This window comes from Anopheles maculipalpis, chromosome 3RL, assembly GCF_943734695.1.
Source record: "Anopheles maculipalpis chromosome 3RL, idAnoMacuDA_375_x, whole genome shotgun sequence".
Lineage (NCBI taxonomy): Eukaryota > Metazoa > Arthropoda > Insecta > Diptera > Culicidae > Anopheles > Anopheles maculipalpis.
The window spans coordinates 72,740,745-72,760,347 of record NC_064872.1 but is presented as its reverse complement, the minus strand read 5'-3'; the positions used below and the strand labels follow the sequence as shown (position 1 = coordinate 72,760,347).

Sequence of the window (19,603 nt, the reverse complement as noted above, 5' to 3'; positions counted from 1 at the left end):
GTGGAGTCCGTCCCGCTCACCAACACTGGCACAGCGACTGGACCCTAGCGCCACGGTACTCTACCAGCGCGGAGGGTGCTTTTTGGTGGCGGAGGTATTGGAAGGTTCTGACTTTTGGGAGGAATTGGAGCGAGGGAGAGAAGAAATCCGAGAGGCATAGGGAGCGATCCGATTATTTGCTTTACGCGCAGTAGGAATTTAATTTCTGCACTTGATACTTGTGGAAGGGAAAATAGTTAACGACAGCAAATCCATCCAGAAGGGCTTAGGAAGGATTGAAATTTATCTATCTTGAGGTTGAGAATAAACTGTTTGAGGCTGTTTGAGGTGAAAGACTACACGACTAGAGGCAACGCATAACTTCACTTTGAATCGAGAGAAAAGGAATAATGTCCGTTGACGGACTTGAGAGGAATAATAGTCAAGAACCTTCCAACTCCACACCAAGAGTCCACTGTCTGTGTCTGATAACAGACGTCTGGTTGGAAGATTTCAATGTCCAGCACCAGTCACTGCTAAATGCAAATGGTTAACCTATGAATCACACCACACACCACAACACAACCGCCACAACTTCTACTCCAAAGCTTTCCAATCCCCAAATCCCATATCCGTCCACCAGCCAGCCGTGTGAGGATCACGTATGTCTAAGGTATCACCGTGCTGCTGCTACGGCAATTACGCCAAAACCGAACTCTCACGACTCGTTGACCCGATCCGTCCGATAAGCGGAGTAACGCCGTGCCTTCCCAATGCCGTATTTGTCACCGGTCCACACCACACTCTGATCTGATCCGACGGTTTTATTGGGCACAACACGATCGACACACACACACACACTCCGCGCCCACTCAAACTCTCCGTCCGTTATCGGTATCACTTCGGCAACAAACTGACCGCCACTCCAATCGCTCGGACCTGTAACCTGTTACCGTAACGCCACCTAACGCCCCGTACGGGATGCTGCGAAATGCTAGTGCGTAACGACGCGACACTGTCGTGCTGCTGCTGCTGCTCTGGACCGGACCGATGTCTGCATCCTACCACGTTCTCAAAACAATTGAGCGCCGAGCGTAACGGACGGTTTCCTTTTAAGAAAACGGTGGAAAAACAAAACACCGCCCGCGACCCTTTGGAAAGCCATCCGGCCACAATTTCACTCTCATACACTCTCTCTCTCTCACTTTGTGTCTCTGTGTGTGTGTGTACGTGTGCTTTCGCTCGCTCTGTCCCTTTTAACGCATCCGTTTTGCCTCTCGCAGTGGTGTGTTGGCCGTGGTGTTTTTAATTGATGCTCTGGGTTTTGCTCATTCGAGGGCGATTCGATGCAGAGCGTGCAAGTGTGTCAAACCTAGGTAATAGGTAAGGTTTCATGTGCCATCTTTGGAGGGCCATAATAATGCTCAACAACTGCTTGTTCGTTCGCCGATTGATCCTGAAGATCCCTGACACGATCGGATACAGAGAATTGATTATTAAAGTGTGTGATTTTGAAGTTTGATGAGCCAGTAGACTCAAAAACTATACGCAGTATGGAGGAATGATTGGACGAAGTTGATATTGACTAATTTTTGTTTTTTATTGGACAACATAATTATTTGTAAGCAATAGCTCAGAGCGGGCGTCCGATCAGAGCGGGTGTAGGCGACAGCGGCGCCGGTCTTCAAACGGCAGGACTGGGGTTCAAAACCCATCAGGACCGTCCCCTCGTAGTCAGGACTAACTAACCAACTACGTGGTATCGACGGTCTAGAAAGCCATTTCGGTGGCCGGCATGACCTTAGAGGTCGTTACGCCAATAAGAAGAAGAGAAGGATCAGTAACAAATGTTCTTCAGAAAATCTTCGCAGGATCAATCTTAAGTTAGCTTCTGTTTCTTCTGCCTGGTCTGCTCATGGTTGAGTAGGTCTAGATGACATGGACAGCCCTTTAATCCGTTTCTTGGTCCAGGAAACTCGGTCTAGGGCTGCAATGCTCCGTCCACGGTTGTATCCAATCTCCGACAGGTTTGGTCGCTTACGAGCACCTTCCTGGTAAGCCATGATCCAATCCTACACTAATGCTAGGATCAACAAAGGCATTGAGGGAGCTGTATACAGAAATCATGCTCAACAGTGGGACATTTGAACTAAATTTTGTTGATCTGTTGGGTGCGTTTATAGACTGCGCATATTTTTGTGTTACACCTCCACCCAATCAGTCCATCCTCCTTTCTTCATTAAAAATATTTTTTGCGAATTAACTGTGCGGAGGGTGCTGGGACGTTCCCTAAAACAATGCGCGACTCAAAGACGCATCCAACGGTAGGCAGAACGAATCGATCGGTACAAAACTGAGCGAATTTTCGCCAATTTTCCGTGGAATAACTGGACGAGGGACGGTGCGATCGCTATGGATTGTTCCACAAAAAGATTTCCACGCCACCAGCATTCTCGTGGAAAATTAACCATAGCTCGGTCATTTCTGGTCTGATCGGATCTGGTCCATCACCTCACCCCGATCCGTCCACCCCCCTCGTCCAGTTATTGTGGAAAATAACAGCATTCCTATGAAAAATCGTCGATAACATCGTCCGAACCTTGCGTCTGGCACACCGTTGGATGCGTCTTTGAGTTGCGCATCTTTTTGCAGAACACCCCAACCCGATCCCTCCACCCTTCGCCCAGTTATTGTGGAAAACAACAGCCTTCCTATGGAAAATCGGCTATAACTCGCTCAATTTTCCACAACCGAGTATACCCGGGATAAGGCAAAGAATAAGGAGGAAATGCCTTACCAATAAGATCATAAAATTTATTCAACACAAGCGGTGTTGAAAATACGGCACTGGACCGTCATAATCATTTGTAAATAAATAAGGGCTGGAGATCGCTTGGTCTTAGAACTGAACTTTGACCAACAAATCGTTGGGAAAATTGTTTTCCAACGTCCCGAAAACGAAAACTCCCTCCGGTGGCGTCTGTTTGTCTATTTTTGATCGATTATCCGGCAGCATCCCAAAATGCGCACCGAATGTCCACGATCTACAAAAACAAAACCGCAAATCATTAACATGCCAACCGTGGCTGGCACCACTTGAACCACGGCAGGAGAAAACCCACCGACTCGAAATACCAACGGTGATGACGTAATGAGGTAGCATCGTCCCAACCCCTTGGCGTCCCTTGCCGTGTCCCGGACAGCAGCGGGGAAAAGCATGTCAATGGTTTTCCATTCATGCTTTCGCCTTATCAACCGGCTCGATCATGTGATCCGCACCCTGTTGCGGCCACGCTGTGTTGCGAGGAATGTGCGGAATGTTAATTTCCAATCCACTGCTCTGCGGAGGATGGATGAACTTTTGACTCGGATGGGCCGTAAATCTGGGGTGCAATCGAATATTTGCGATCTGTGCCCCGTGGGCAGAGAAGAGCAGCAAAAATGTACGACGGAACTTGAACCTTGATTTAGGTGGAACCTGTGTACCACACGGCGCGACTTCAAACGCCTGCTGACGTATCAGCTCAGGCGTGTCAAGTAGATCGGAACAGTATCAGCATCAGTTTTGGCGCTTGTTCGCGCCTGTTGAAACCGATCGGAATGTGCCGGTGTGAAAGCCGAAAGAAAAAAATAAAACAACCTTCTAATTGATGAGCTTGTCTCCGGCCGTCTGATTCACACGTGCGATTATCGGGGTCTGATGCTAGATCACGTTGCCGACCGTTATTATGGAGAAGCTGTTTCGCACATTTCGCCACCGACCGAGGACACACACGCGTATATTTTTAGCCCGTTAATCAGCAACCTGCCACCCGGTGTCCTACCGCCGGTGCCACTAAGCGGTGGCTAAAATTAAAACCCCTCGTAGAGGACACGATTAAATTTGGAACTATACCCGACCAGCGAACAGAGCGACATTCCAAGAATGACAAACATTTTTGGATGATTTCGGCGAACCCTCCTACGCGATATGTGTACACCGAGGGAGGGGGGAAAGGGGAGCGAAGTTCCGAGTTCCTTATGTTCCCGGTCTCTGTTTGGCGCCAACCCGGAGATTGCTTGGTTGTTGTGACAGGTTTACGAGCTTATTTTGCTGTAGTGTGTACACATATTTGCTTCGGCGCCGTTTGGCGAGTTTGAGATTTCGAGAGGGTCAGGTCGCATACGCACAATTGCACGATTGGGGTAGGGCGGCGTGACAGCAAACTATATTAACTTGTGATGGACTCGCAAATCAACTTTATTAATAGGGAATACAGTGAAGTTCATTAAAGTTCAGCTGCATACATCAGTTTAAAAAGTAGCAAACAGTCGTGAGATTTCACCAGAAGATTCCAGGTGACAAGCTATTTGTAGCTAGAGATCACAACTTTTTCACACCACATAAAGCGAATCTTTGTTATCCTTTAATCATTAGTTTCAAACCGCAGAGTAGTCGGTTTGTGCTTTAGATTTCGTGTTAAAACCGAGAATTATGGATTAAGCCTCGCCAGAACCTCCATAACGTCACGTAAGTTAAGTAAAGCAGTCAAAGAACACGTCATGATGTTATGGCCAGATCCTTCATCCACGTCTGCTGTGCCATCCATTATGCCTCTGACCGAACGGGTCGTTTTGCGAGCACATTCCTGATGGAACATGGCTTCAGTAAGTGCCACCTCCTCATCGGATGTTAGTGAGACCTGTCGCTTCGTTGCAACGAGATTTTGCCTTTGTCGCGTTGTATTCCTTTCACACCTTCTTCCAGCTTTCTTGACCGATGGAGGCACGTGGTTGTTTCGTTTCGTTCCGGACTGAGGTGAGGATCGCACCCTAATCACCCGAGGGTTCGTCCCTAAGCTTCGCTGCGTCATATCACGTCTTAGCGACTGCACCTCCACCGGTCCACGGCCACGAACTGTATGTATCTGCTGATGGTTGTGGTTGCCTAAAATGTAAGCTGGCTGGCCGTAACTGGCCATAACGACCATCCGGGTTGGTCGTTCCTCCGTTCTGAGCGCCGGTCTGTTGATGGGCTTGGCGTTCGGCCTGCCGTTGTTCTTGTGGCGCTGCAAGGGCCTCTGGATTAGCTGGGTTGGCCTGAACGATGCAGCTTGTGGCTCGGTGGTACATGAGTCCGGGATTTTAATCATGCTCCCTGCTTCCGGGTTCGGCTCTACAACGGACAGAGCGTACAGGATTTTGTCTTCGTCGCATACCGCCGCAGATGTCTATCCGATGGTGTCAATGTGATGCTGTAAACAGCTTTATCGGTCCCAATAATTGGCGGTGAAGCGACCGGGGTATCAAACCCATCCGTGGTATTTACAGTCTAGTAAGCCATTTGATGGCCGGCGTGAAGGAGGTCGTGAGCGCAGAAGATGAAGATTCTCATGTACAAAAAAACGCGGATGGAGCTCTTTGGAAGCTCATCAAAATCTAAAGAGCTGACCGGACATTTGAGTGGCTACTGTGGAGATAAGTTACCAAGGAAAATTTACAAGGAAGATAGTAGACAGGTTGTTTCACTCGAAACCTTTTTCTTGAAAATTTAATGAAAATTTCCTTCATTGATTCCTTTCACACGTACTCTTCTACGAGGGTCCTTCCACGAAGATACACAGGCCCCAATATAATAGCCCCTACTAAGACGAGGCTCCCGAGGGCGAAGCCTTTTCTACAAAGCTGTGGGGGACCTGGGAGTTCGAGCCGTAGGACCATCGTTAGAAACGCTTATGTATGCATCTCAACTCAACTCGATCAAGTCTCGTAAGCCATTTGCTGGCCGGAGTGACCTGCAAGAGGTTGTTAAGCCAAGTAGAAAAAAGATATAAACGTGTCACAACCTTTTGATGATCACCAGCTAGGTGACGATCGCTAACATTTCATCAAAAAAAATGTCTGAAACAACAACTCACTCCTAACTCCGAACAGTATAGGCGACATTCCCTGTCATGCCAAACATTCCGAGCGACTGTGCGTATTGCACTGTCAGAATAAATCGCTTGTCGGTAGAGCAGAGCACAAAAATCACACCCTCATCCGGCACGGGTACGGACATATTTCGCATAGCCCGCATTCCAGTGAGCTCGCACGCGCACAGCTCGTCACCCATCATAAATGGTGTGAGAAAACACAATGCGAGAATCTTATATGCTCCCACAGGCTATTGGCCACCGAGATCCTGCCTGCCTGCCCGCTCGCCCCAGATCGCGTGTGACGGGAGTGTCTGCACGTAATGGCGCCTCGGGATCGTCGATCGGAGGCGCCCATCTCACTGCCCCCCTTTCCCCAAAAAAAAAAGGGGGAATTAAAAGCAACACACTCGGACGCAAACTCGGTATGCAAATTAATTACCGTGACGGGGCAGGGTGTAGAGTTTATGATTTGGAGCGATAAATAAAATTAATTTGATATTATCTTCCCAAGCTATGTAGCAGCAGTGGTCTCCTCCAGTGGTGCCTTCCAGTTTCGGAACGGGTTCGGCAGTCGGCAGTTATGAAATCATCGTCCTGGCGCTACCGTGCAGACACTGACCACCAGAGTGTCCGGGCGGATCGGAGCAGATGGATGAATGTTTTGTTTTTAAGCTTGCGGCGGCATGATCGCGTGGCAGCACGAGGTCGCAGGCGCCATCGTTCTGCGAACGGTCGCCGGTTGGACGTTGTTGCTGCTACCCACCGGGGGTGGTCTTGTCGGGTGTTGGAATGTTGGATTTACGAGACAGCTTGGATCAATGAGCTGTTTTGGGCGTTCTGAACACCATTAACAGCATGGCTTTTGGCTGTTTTTTGGAATGCGCGATAACTAAGCCGGACTATAGCCTTGACAGCTCTGCTTTGGAATGTTTTCATACTGTTGCTGGTGGGTGGCTGTCCGTTTGTCAGGGTATGGAGGAAAAGGAGCCACCTCAATTTATTTGTTTGCTGAGGGTAAATGCTTCTATTTTGACTCCACAATCTTGAGCGGTCTGTTGTTGTCTGTGGAAAGCCTTTCGGATCACTCCTGAGGGGAAATTGTTTTGTAAAATTAAGATACATTGAATTTTATTAAATTCTTTCTGAACAACGGAAAAGGTTAACCGAGTATGCCCGGAATAGGGCAAAGAATAAGGAGGAAATGCCTTATCAATATGATTATTAAATATACTCAACACAAGCGGTGTTGACAATACGGCACTGGATCGTCATAATTAATTGTTAATAAATAAATAAAATAAACGGAAAAGGTTTTTTAAACAAAAAATGAAATAACTCCTCAAATAACCACCTTTTTCCATTGAAATCGGTGCGTTAATATTTGATGTTTGTTCTTGTTAAGTTTTCACTGTATTTTGTGCAGATATTAGCAGGTATTACAGCGTTCCAACACCCCCTAGAACAGGCATTAGAATAGTACAAACAATGCAGTATCCGAGATACAAAAACCCTCTTCGACTTGAACCCGCATTACATCATTTTTGACTACGCTGTTTCAATTGATAACACAATTTCCGATTATTTCAGAACATTCGTCAGATTCGGCACATTTTCATACCTTGACGATGGGCTTGTTTATCATGCAAAGGTGAGTTTTTGGATTAGAACAATTCAAGCGTCTTGAAAAATAAGTCGCAAACTCCTTTTCCTTTCCTTTTCAGGAAGTCCCTAACAAGCAGGAGCTCATCCCTTACCTCCGCTATGCGGAGCCCCCAAAACGAGGCCCTTACTACGAAGCTACTACTAAGCAAAGCTGCTAACGCGGGGCCCCTTTTACTAGGGCGATCGCCTAGTCCGCTCACCGTTAGATTCGCTGCTGGTGTTAAGTGTCTTCAGGATTATTTTGGAACTGCATCTTCGAGAGGATCAAGGCTTGCCAGTACTTGCTTCCTTGATATGATTTTACCCGTTGATATCGCTCACCGTCTAACGCTCGGTCATTCTGGTGGACGAATCAACGCGTTCATTCCAGTTCAACTGAGTGCCTGATCCGCCGCCTCTCCCGTCCATTTTGCTCTGGTGGATTTAGCCTTTCGCAGGCCCTAAGCGGAGTTTGGCGGCCCGGTGGCCCGGTGGTAAAGGCGACAACTGCGCCGATCTTCATACGGCAGAACCGGAGCGAGGTAATCGAACTTTCAATCAATTTCCTTCACACTTATTCATTTCTAGATCATTTAATGGGTTGTTAATGGCTGTCCATACTGATACTATTTTTTGAAATATTTTTCAAAAAGTCACTTAACATACAAAAAATGGATTGAAAACATGCGATATAAACAATATTAAAAATCTAATTATTACAAAACCCGTATTGTGACTATAAAACGTACCTTGCGGGGAGCTGAATACGTTAAATAAAATAATTAAAAAGTATACTTACTTTAGCAAAGGTCAACTTAAGCCACCAATAGTTTTAAATGATTTTTAAAATCATTACATTCGCCCGGAAAAAAACATTTTCCGCCATTGTTCGTACAGTAAATGCTACATGGAGGAAATTCGGATGTACCAAAATTATAAAAGTGTGTGTAAGATGTATACAAAAAAGCTAATAAAATGTGTTTTATTATTCTCTACCAATTACAATACGGCGTAGGGCCGTCGTACAAAGAGAAATAAATAAATATTCTCTACCAATTACTAAGAACAACACTTTCAGCTATCTATTCTAGTTTTTTGTGTTTATTGTCCAAAAAAATCGTTTAGTTAAGGTAAGTAATGTTTGCATTTGTTGGTAAGTAATGTTCGCAATCCCACCAAACTTCCATACCCGCCAGGGCAGTACGAACCATGTACACGAAGATCAAAGAGTTTTACCGCTGATTTTCCACGGGAATGTCCCTTTTTCGTGGAATCACTGATCGGGGGGAGGAAAGGAGGTGAAGGGATCGGAGAGGAATGTTCCACCAAAGGATACACTGCTCAAAGACGCATCCAACGGTATGCCGGACGTCAGGATCGGACCAAGCGTGACCGAGTTATCGCCGATTTTCCACAGAAAACCCCTTTTTCGTTGAATAACTACGCGGGGGGTGGAGGGATCGGGTTGAGGTGTTCGGCAAAAAGTTGCGCGGCCTCAAGACGCATCCAACGGTATGCCGGACGCCAGGATCGGACCAAGCATGACCGAGTTATCGTCGATTTTCGCCGATTTTTCTCAATAACTGGGCGCGGGGTGAAGGGATCGGGTTGAGGTGTTCGGCAAAAAGTTGTGCGGCCTCAAGACGCATCCAACGGTATGCCGGACGCCAGGATCGGACCAAGAATGAGCGAGTTATCGCCGATTTTCCACGGGAATGCTGCTGGCAGAATACACGCCCCCCCCCCCCCCCTCTCAGTTTTTCAAACTACCCCTTAGATCCCTTCAATATCAAAAATAATGTTTTTGAGTTGTTTGTAAACGATATTTCAAGAAAGAAACAAAACTGGGAAAGAAAAACATAAAATTGAAAGAAAAACTTAAAATCGATCGGAAAAATATTTGTCGTGACGGAAAGAAATAATTTTCGGACCACTTTTAAAATTTCCATTTGCTACCTCCACGAATTCATGCTCTCCTGTTACTCCTGGTCGAATTTTGCCGCGTCGAAAACCGACCAATTTTGGCTCAAAAATCCGACCTGTAGTAACAGGAGAGCATGACTTCGAGGAGGTAGCTCGGGCCGGCCGAAAAATTGCAAATCCAAACTTAAAATCCAAAATCAGTTTTAAAATCCCGCGGCAAAATTTTTAGTTGAATTTCAAACTTAAAATTTCCAACTCATTTTTAAGTTGGATTTCGAAAATTAAAACTGATTTTGCAATTTTTCGGCCGGCCCGAGCTACCTGCTCGAAGTCATGCTCTCCTGTTACTACAGGTCGGATTTTTGTGGCAAAATTGGTCGGTTTTCGACGCGGCAAAATTCGACCAGGAGTAACAGGAGAGCATGAATTCGTGGAGGTAGCAAATGGAAATTTTAAAAGTGGTCCGAAAATTATTTCTTTCCGTCACGACAAATATTTTTCCGATCGATTTTAAGTTTTTCTTTCAATTTTATGTTTTTCTTTCCCAGTTTTGTTTCTTTCTTGAAATATCGTTTACAAACAACTCAAAAACATTATTTTTGATATTGAAGGGATCTAAGGGGTAGTTTGAAAAACTGAGAGGGGGGGGGGGGCGTGTATTCTGCCAGCAGCATTCCCGTGGAAAATCGGCGATAACTCGCTCATTCTTAGTCCGATCCTGACGCCCGGCATACCGTTGGAAGCGTCTTGAAGCCGCGCAACTTTTTGCCGAACACCTCAACCCGATCCCTCCACCCCCCGCCCAGTTATTCAACGAAAAACGGGTTTTCCCGTGGAAAATCGACGATAACTCGGTCATGCTTGGTCCGATCCTGGCGTCCGGCATACCGTTGGATGCGTCTTGAAGCCGCGCAACTTTTTGCCGAACACCTCAACCCGATCACTTCACCCCCCGCCCAGTTATTGAGAAAAATCGGCGAAAATCGACGATAACTCGGTCATGCTTGGTCCGATCCTGGCGTCCGGCATACCGTTGGATGCGTCTTGGGGCCGCGCATCTTTTTGTCCAACACCCCAACCCGATCCCTCCACCCCCCGCTCAGTTATTCCTCGAAAAAGGAGCATTAACGCGGAATTGAGCCGGAGTGTTCATTAAGGTGTTTTTCTTTGTCCTTTGTTCTACAACCTCGAGCGGAGCAGTGCTTACCTCGGTTCTGTTGTGATGCCACTCCAGTTCCAACAATGACCATCAACCATTTCCATCGAAAAGAAAATCCTTGAGACGTGTTTTTATCATTTAATCTAGCTTTATTCATTATAACTTCCTATTAGATTGAGTGTACGTTATAAAGTGTATGTTTCTCTGTTCTTTTTCACCCACCCCAATTTTGTCTCTTGACAGCGGACATTCCGGGCCTCCCCCCACCACCATTCTCTCACCCATTCCTGAGGAAGCGCGCGTACAATCCTATTTTACTGCAGCAGAACGCGGTACGGTCCGGCGGTACGGTATTTAGAAATCCGTAAACGAAACGAATAAACGAACACTCGATTAAATGACAGCACTTCAGCTAACGTTGGGCGGAGATAGAATCAATTGTCACACGGAAGGGCGAAACGCGACATTGCAAATCACATTTGTCTTGATTGATTGGTTACTATTATCCCGACTGTGGAACACACACGCACACGCACGCACTCTTCACTTTTTACTAACAAAAGCTGCGTCTTCAGTTAGTCCCTTTTTGCGTGCTAAACTCGCTCGCTCTCTCTCTCTCTCTTACTTATCCTGCCCTGTTTTGCGTTAGCTGTGCATGATCTAATAGCAGACGTTACGCGTTATTAGTAAACCGAGTACACTAAAAACGCAACAGATGGCGCTGGTGAGGCTGACAAGCACAAACACACACACACCTTGAAATAAATTCCCTTTTGTGTGTGTGTTTTAGTATGTTTCTATTTCAAAGAAACGCACACGAAATCATTACCGAAACGAAACTCCCAAATTCAAACTCAAATAAAAAAGGAAACGCCTAATTTTTTTGTCTCTGTCGCTTTCTCACGCAAACACACACACACACACACCCTAATTTGCTCACGATTCAGCTGTATGCGTGTCTGTGTGTGGTGCAAATGTGTTTACGACTACTTTTCGAAGTACTTGGAACAGTTCGGGAACCGCACGGCATCGTAATCCGTATCCTTCGCCAACCGGTCACGTATGCTCGCCTTCATCGCATCACAGTACGACATTTGCAGGGCGCTATCGTTTGCAATGGTATTGGCCACCTCGTCCAGTGTGCGGAATAGGTTGTGTGTGTTGGTGCTGTTGCCGGTGCTGCTACCGCCGGCACTGCCGCTCGTACTGGCACCTGATGATGTGGTGGCCGCCGAAGACGATGATCCCGGTTGGCCAGCGGTTGAACGACGTGCGCTGGTTGCCGTAGTATTGCTGCCAGCGCCGGCAAGCGTCGTCGTGACGGAAGGAATCGCTCCCGTGCCGGTAAACGCACGCCGTACACCGTCCGCTATCAGCGAATGCACATCGCTCGGTGGTTTCGTTTCCGACAGCAACTTCCGACGCTTCGATGACATGCCCGAAATGTACGCATCGGAAAACGGCGCCTGAGGACTCTGTGTGGGAAGGAGAGTAAAATTAAGGTTAGATTGCTTGTTTGCTGATTGTTAGATTGCTGACTGCCTTACCTGTCGCCGCTGTCGACCAAGATCGCGCGTAATGATCGGTAGCCAGCTGGACGGGAAATGTCGGTGCCAGGACTCGGCGTCAAACTCTACCGTCGGCAGTTCTTCGTCATCAACCGCTGGTCTTGGTGGAACGGGCCGATTGGCCAGCTCTAGAACGCTGCCCGAGAGCGAACGAATCGATTCCGGTACATCTGGTTTGTTTGCTTCCCTATCCGTCGTTCCGGTGACGGTAGCGTCCGACTGTGATGAGGAACTGGCCATTTCGCCGACGCACGGATCGACGCTCATTGCCGGCGGCTCGATAGAGATCGATATTTCTGCAATATCTGACACGAGTTCCGGCGTGGACATACTCTCCATGTCATCCACGTCCATGGGCTAAAGTGGCGAGAGAACGAGAGAGAGAGAGAGAGAGAGAGAGAGAGAGAGAGAGAGAGAGAGAGAGAGAGAGAGAGAAGCTTAATGAAAACCTGACCTGATGACTCTCTTCTCCCTCTGGTAAATAAATTTACCAAACTCACACTAGCTTCCCGCTGACCGGTTGTGCCGGTACTGGAAGACATGCTAGACGTGCGGCTTTCTGTGCCGGTGGTGATGGTGGTGGTGGTGGTGATGCTACTGTTCGCCGTCGCCGTACCCGTTGCTCCAGGCGGCTGTCGGATGACTAGAAACTGTTGAATGTCAAACATGTCGTGCCGAGCGGCGGTAGTAAAATTATAATCCACTATCGGTTCCATCAGCCGCACGATTCGATCCAGCTCCGCTATATTCTGCTGGCGCAGCGCACCTTCCAGCAGATTCAACACGTACGATTGTGCGTAGAAACGTCCGACGCCACGCAGCATTATCATGAACGAGCGGCGGATGAACAGAATCAGTGCACGCATCAAACGTACCCCGAACTGGGGCGAACTGTCCTCCCGTACGAGGCTGATGAACGTGCGGAAGGAGTTGCGAATTAGATTGATCAACGATGCGCGCGTATCATACTCCGGGCGGTCGTGTTCGGCAAGTGGTGCGAGCAGCGGTGTCACACTTTCGATCACGGTTTCACAGACCTGCGGAAACAAATATTTCAACTTGGAACAAACAAAGGGAACGAAGAAAGCGGAGCACTGCGACAAACTTACCTCACGCACGGCTTGCTCATCGACGGTGGTACGATCGGCAAACAGTGTACGGTTGACGTACGTTTGCAGCGAGTCTCGGATGCGGTTCAGTATGTTTGGGTTCGGCACACCGTTATGCAGATCGGCCAGAGTGAACTGGGTGCCAAACATGCTAATCCGTGCCGAGGAAGCTGTTGCACGTCCTTGTTAGTCGTGTGTGAGAGTGAGAGAGAAAGGGAAACAAAAAATATTAAAGAAATGCAAATAACCTAAGCCACCTAATTAACTGCTCCAACTGTGGCAGGCATGTCTTGAGTTTAAAACTGGCTTTCCATTTTAACATTAGGATTATTCTATGTTGTTGCAGTCCCATCGGCCATACATTCTATTTGGAGCATGAATGTCAGAGAGCTACAAAATATTCGCCCTTTGCACGGATTTCGTTCGCAGAAATTATCGGATACTCTGGAAGATCGTCGCTCTTTCTCCCAAATTTCCTTTATCGGCTCCTTCATTCTGAACCGCACCGCATGTCCCAGCGCTTTTCCTTCGTTCCTTTTCTATGTCTCCTACTATTCCCCCTTCTTTTTTCTCTGCCAGACACATTGCAGCTGGCCGAAATGATCCTCTACTTCGAGCCCATTCGCGTTTTAATTCGTTTTATCACGCTTTCAACTTTCACCTAATCCTTTCGCCTTTTCGAGCACGTCTTATTTCATCATTTCTAGCTTCCTTTCCTTTCCTTTTTTCCTTTTTCCTCGTTACTCAGCAAGTATTAGTCAATTTTTCCGGTCTAATTTTTTGTGTGTCTTATTCTCTTTATGCGAACGAAAATATGTGGCTTTCCTTAAATATGTTGGCTGTTTTTTAGTTGATTTCAAGATATATGATTGTGTAGACAAATAATACAAGTAATAAATCATGAATCGCTCTGAAGGAAGAAGGATCAAGATCTTTTTGTTTTTCTTCGTCGATAATACCAACGGCGTTCAAATTCAACTTGAATATCCAGCTAGTTTAGTAAGCCGTTAGATGGCCGGTTGAACCTAGTAGGTCGTTAGGCCCAGAAGAAGATAAAGCAAAAGACGATTGAAGGTTTGCCCCGGCCACCGGACTGTACTATCTTAGCTATCAGACGCAACCTTGGAAAACCTCCGCAAAAATAGAAGTAGAAATATTTGCCACCAAACCCAAGAATGTCTCCAATAGTTCGCTACACCACTACCCCCAAAACCGAACAGCAGCAAAGAAATCTTAAGTCTTACCATCATCCTGCATCGGAACAGAATCCGTCCCTTCGCCGCCCGGACCTCCTGGTGCATTGGGTGTGTTGGCCGTCTCACCGGATCCCGTACGATTCGGTGTACCGTCGTTCGATCGCTCCCCGTTTGTTCCACTATTATCACGGATATGATGGCTGTTGCAGGGCAAAAATCTAATCGAAACGAAAACCACAAACAAACCAAAGAAGTATTTCTAGGCCTTTTTTAGCTGCCATTCTCCCGGTTCTTACCGATCAAACGTGTTCAAAATGCTTGCCGGCATGGGCCGTAGATTGCGAATTTGTCCAGCTCCACCGAGATGCGACGGGGGAATGCTATGCACATGCGGACGGGAGGTAGAGCGCGTCTGGGTTGAAGTGGTCGGCAGCGTAACGGTGGCAAATCGTGGATAACCGTGCATCACATTTTCACCACCACCACCACCACCTCTGCCGTTACCGTTGGTGCCGGTGGTTGTGGTGGTCGTAGCACTGCCCGTTGTACTGTTTCCAGTTTGCGCCGTTGTGCTGGTGGCCGTTATGGTACGATTTCCTCCTCCAGCATTATTTGCTGCGCCGGCCGGTGTACTACTAGCGTTACCTTCATTACCACTGCCCGTATTGATCTGCACGTGGATATCGGAGTGAATGGGCGCGGCATTAACGACTGCCTGTATGAATCGTGCCATTTGGATTTGCGCATTTTGAGTAGCATTGTTCGGTGTACCCTGGGCATTGGGACCGCCTGCACTGTTATTGTTATTTGTGCCAGCTGCTGCAGAAAATAAAGGACAAAAAATGTTAATTTAACGTTTACGTTGTGTAAAATTTAATCACAAAAAATCACAACTGGATAAAGCGTTACGGGGGTTATGCTTAGATGAAAGGAATTAAAACAGTAAAATCGAATAAAAACATTTTAAATGACAAAACGAAAACCACAAACACAAGGCACCTAGGTAATGTAATGTGATATGAGAACCACACACAAAAACGATTAATGATCTTTGAGATTTTTTGGGAATTTTGGAGGCACCGAGCTATACAACGATTTGAAAATTTGATCCTCGAATGTTTGATTGTGATAAAGTTTATAAGAAAAAGGGGAAAGTGGACGTAGTTTTCTCATCTCTAACTTAGACCCTAGCTGAGGCGATGTAGAGGCGTCGGAAGGAAATGAAGTAGTAATGAATCGAACCAAACGTACAGTTAGTAATGGTGGTGGTAGCCGCAGGACGGTTGCGGGTAGCGCCAGCTGCAGATGGCGGCTGCAAACGGCCATCGGCGGAGGCTGTTCGTGGGGCCCGTCGATGCCGTACGTCCTGCATTATGATGACCGGATTGTCTCGCCAACCTAGAAGGGAACAAAAGCAATATGCATGGAAATGGGTTCGTGTGTGTGTGTGTTTGTATGTGTGAAGATGAATTGGGTTACGAGTTCTGGTAGAAATGTAGTTAAATGATCGGTATGATCTTCCCCATCCAGTTGACTATGGAGATGTGGCAAAGCGCCCACCAAAAAAGCTGGAGGACGCGTGCAGGAGCTATGAAGGGAACAAGGGGTCCTATAAGCTCTATCGAGCTTTAAATTTATGCACAGATTGTTAGGTCAAAATGTGGCTGTTAGTATACGCACATCAACAAAAAACACGCGCAAACACACAGTACAGTTAATCCGGGAAGCTCCGTCCGCCTAGGAGCGAAGGGAGAGGAAGAACGGAAAACAAGGAAATTCTAACCTGCCGCCACCACCGGTGGTTGCATCTCGCCGAGAACATTTTGCACCCGCCGGATGCTGTTCAGGTCGTAGAGGGGTATGTACACGGAGGTGACTATATTATTGTTACCTCGTCCAACACCACCACCACCAGCACCAGGTACCGTAGGTGGTCTGTTTTGAGACTGACCTAGGTTTGGCGGACGGGACTGTGCCGTTGTAGTGGTCGTTGCTGATGCTGCTGCTGTCGTCGACGATGGTTGTGTAGTCGTTCCTGTTGCAGATGGTGCTGTCGGTGGACGCATCGTGCCCGTTCCACCACCACCACCACCAGCAGGACCAGTAAAGAAGGCCGGTTGGGCCGTGATGCCCAAATTGATGAGCTGCGCGTGGATATTGTTGTTGCCCACTTCCGGATTGTTATTGTTATTGTTGTTGTTCACGTTGATGTGATTACGAAACAGATTGGCCAAGTTGATGTTGTGCTAATGTTGAAAAGAGACAGAGAGAGATACATAAAATGAGAGGGATGGGTTAACCCAATTCCAGGCAAACTTACAGGAATCCGAATAATTGATTAAAAAAATAAAAATATTTTTTGGAATTATTATTTTCTATACCCCTAATATCCAGGCAACCGGGCTATCTTTTTTCATACGTAATTCAATTGGTGGTGCTCATGGATTCTAGTGAAAAATAAAGTAACTTTTCTTCCTTCGATTGGTATACAAAAAAGAACCTTTTTTACGTTGAAATAGATAAAAAAAAATACACATACCGGCATTGCTGTCAAACCGGAACTGACGTACGCATTCTGCTCGACCAGTATCGGCCGACAGCACAGATGGCGCGGTGTTGCCATCTGTAGATCCAGCATGAGATCGCTGATGGCGTGCTGGGCGTGCGAGATGTAGTGCATCGCTTCCGACACACGATCAAATACACGCTGCGCATTTTCCCGCCCGACCGTATCCGACTCCTCGAACGATGGGTCGTCCTGCAGGATGTCGTAGTACTGCTGCAGGAACGGTTCCATACGCCGCTGCACCGATCGCATCTGCTGCACCACCTCACCGAGCGTTTGTGTGCTTGTGGTTTGGGTGTTTAGTGGACCGGATCGGACCTGACGCCTACTTTCGGCACTCGTTTCCGACGAGCTAGAGGATGCGCTTGGACTGCTGGAACTTCCACCATTACTGCTGCTGCTGCTGCTGCTCGTACTATTGCTGCTGCTGCTACTGCTGCTGCTACTGCTACCACTGTTGGTAGTGGACGAAGCACCCGACCCTTCATGAGCCGGTGTAGCCGTAGCGCTTGTGTTTGGTGGTGTGAGGACGGCAAAATCGGGTACCGTTCCAAACACCTGCACCGAACCGTTCAATCCATCCGGCTGTTGTACCGTCACGTTCGACATACCGTTCTGGCGCAGTGCCGCACTCACAGCGCCCTGGAACGCGTTCACAAAGCTCTGCACCTGGTTGTGGGGAATGTCCACATCACCGACAGCCGAGATGCCCACCTCGAACACCGTGGATTCCATCGTTTGCTGCGAGAGGAAGTCCATTGCGCTGTAGTTAAGCCCGCGGGCTGGATTCTCCAGATAGCTCAGTATGCTGTCCGCACAGTCCAGCATGTGCCGAGCGACGGTGATGCGATTGTTGCACAGCGTAGACGAAGAACCAACCGACGGTATCTGGGTAACGTTCTGTAGAACGAGATTAACAAAATGAGGTTATGCCAAGGGGAAAAAACATACACCGAACTATTGACAAAATTGCCTTAATAACCACTATTAAGGGTTTTGTCAGAAGGGGCTTCTTGTCATAAATTATCTATAACTAACCGTTGCCGTCATGTTGAGTGGAATCGACGTCATCGAACCGAAGTACATCGTGTTCAACTCGTCCAGGCCGGGAAAAATGTTGCGTGACGCATTGTCGCTGCTGCGCGACCGTCGCGACGCACGTGCCGCTTCATCGCGGCCACCCGCTTCGGTGCTGCTTAGGCTGGCGCCACGTGCCGATGGTGGTGCACGCTGCACCAAGTGGACCACCTTCCCGTTCAGATCGTAATCCTTCAGCGGAATGTCATCCGACAGTACCCGGCCACAGTAGATGAGCCGCTGAAGCTCCACCGAAACGCTGATCTTCTCTGCGATCTGTTCCTTAAACTGACGCACGGTGATCTGCACGAATCGCAGCAAAAGAAAGGGGGAATAAACAGAAAATGGCATTAAAGCAAAGGGCCTTTCGCTGTAGGATTTTCGTGCACTTACCTCCTCATCGACCGTAAAGTCATGGTTTTGTGAGTCGAGAGTTTTCACTTTTAAATTTATCATTTTGCTTTTTATTGATGTGGCGGTGGTGGTATTTCTTCTATAACTCCAGCTTTGCTGGTCGTCGCTTTTTCGAATCACAATTTTTCCCTATTTCTTATTCGCTGAAACGGAAGAGAAGAGTAAAATTTCTGATGAAATATAAACTGATGCATGTAGGTTTGGAATAAAATTGTCGTGTAAGGGCAGGAAATAAGAATCACTTTCGCAGCAGGCTTAGGATTTCATCCAACCTACTACATTTCTGCTGCTGCTTCCGGGAGGAGCGAAAATTAGATGACGCGCACTCAAACACAATCCAAGCAGACAGCAGCAAGCAGTAGCACCGCTGTCGTGATCCGGAGGTCGTAAATACGTCAAGCACGGCGAATGTTATGACGGTGCAGTATGTCTTCCCTCCGATTGGGGCGAGAGATTAATCCATGTTGGCTGACATTCGATTTTCTCGTGTATGCTACGTTTCATAGCGGCAACAACTCTTGTTGTAATGGTGTTTTTTGAGATAGAAAACGATTTGATCACATCAATCACAGTGTATACGCACCTTCGCACCTGGAGCCACGACACACGGTAGCACCGCCTCTGCTCCTTTCCCCGTCCGTGCCTTTTCGTAGAACTTTTTTTTCGCTTTACGCGGACCACCACAACTTTACGCGCACGAGCCGTACCAGCAGTTTTTTCTGTACATCAAATCGTGTGCCCCTTTTCTCGCTGATGTTGTTCTCGGAAGTGAACAATCGGAGTGCTACAACAATATGGGCTTTTACTACGTTTTTTCCAGAAAAAACTGCGAAGCTTATTCACCGCAGGAATGAACATACAACAGCCCCGTGGTACTAGTATCGATCAGCCAAACGGACACAGTAAATACGCTCTACATACACGGGTGGGCGCTCCCTGCTCCTTCACCGTGTGTGAATGTGTGAGGAGTCCGGCAACGTAGACGAGAGTGGATCCCGCACACGGAGGACCACCGATGACGACGAACAGAAACGGCAAGCAAATGCGCTTTTCACTCACGACACTTCTACGGAG

At 47.5% G+C, this 19,603-nt stretch overlaps 1 protein-coding gene across 1 annotated transcript; it reads right to left on the bottom strand.

The window, feature by feature from the left end:
* Window positions 1-11,584: 11,584 nt before the first annotated feature.
* Window positions 11,585-18,575, bottom strand: LOC126563517 (serine-rich adhesin for platelets). Its single transcript, XM_050220161.1, has 11 exons — window positions 18,509-18,575; window positions 18,077-18,418; window positions 17,012-17,938; window positions 16,364-16,718; window positions 15,724-15,870; window positions 14,769-15,291; window positions 14,521-14,690; window positions 13,277-13,458; window positions 12,668-13,204; window positions 12,147-12,524; window positions 11,585-12,074 (listed from the first exon to the last, which is right to left on the bottom strand). The coding sequence occupies exons 1-11, from the start codon at window positions 18,569-18,571 to the stop codon at window positions 11,586-11,588; spliced, it is 4,113 nt and encodes a 1,370-aa protein (XP_050076118.1). The 5' UTR covers window positions 18,572-18,575; the 3' UTR covers window position 11,585.
* Window positions 18,576-19,603: the final 1,028 nt, after the last annotated feature.

Excerpts from the sequence above, each read along its gene's own strand:
- LOC126563517 (XM_050220161.1), bottom strand. The coding sequence starts at position 18,571 with ATGATAAATTTAAAAGTGAAAACTCTCGACTCACAAAACCATGACTTT. Across the intron at positions 13,205-13,276 it reads ATGAGCAAGCCGTGCGTGAG|GTCTGTGAAACCGTGATCGA; the intron begins GTAAGTTTGTCG and ends TTGTTTCCGCAG. Across the intron at positions 12,075-12,146 it reads TTGGTCGACAGCGGCGACAG|AGTCCTCAGGCGCCGTTTTC; the intron begins GTAAGGCAGTCA and ends CTTCCCACACAG.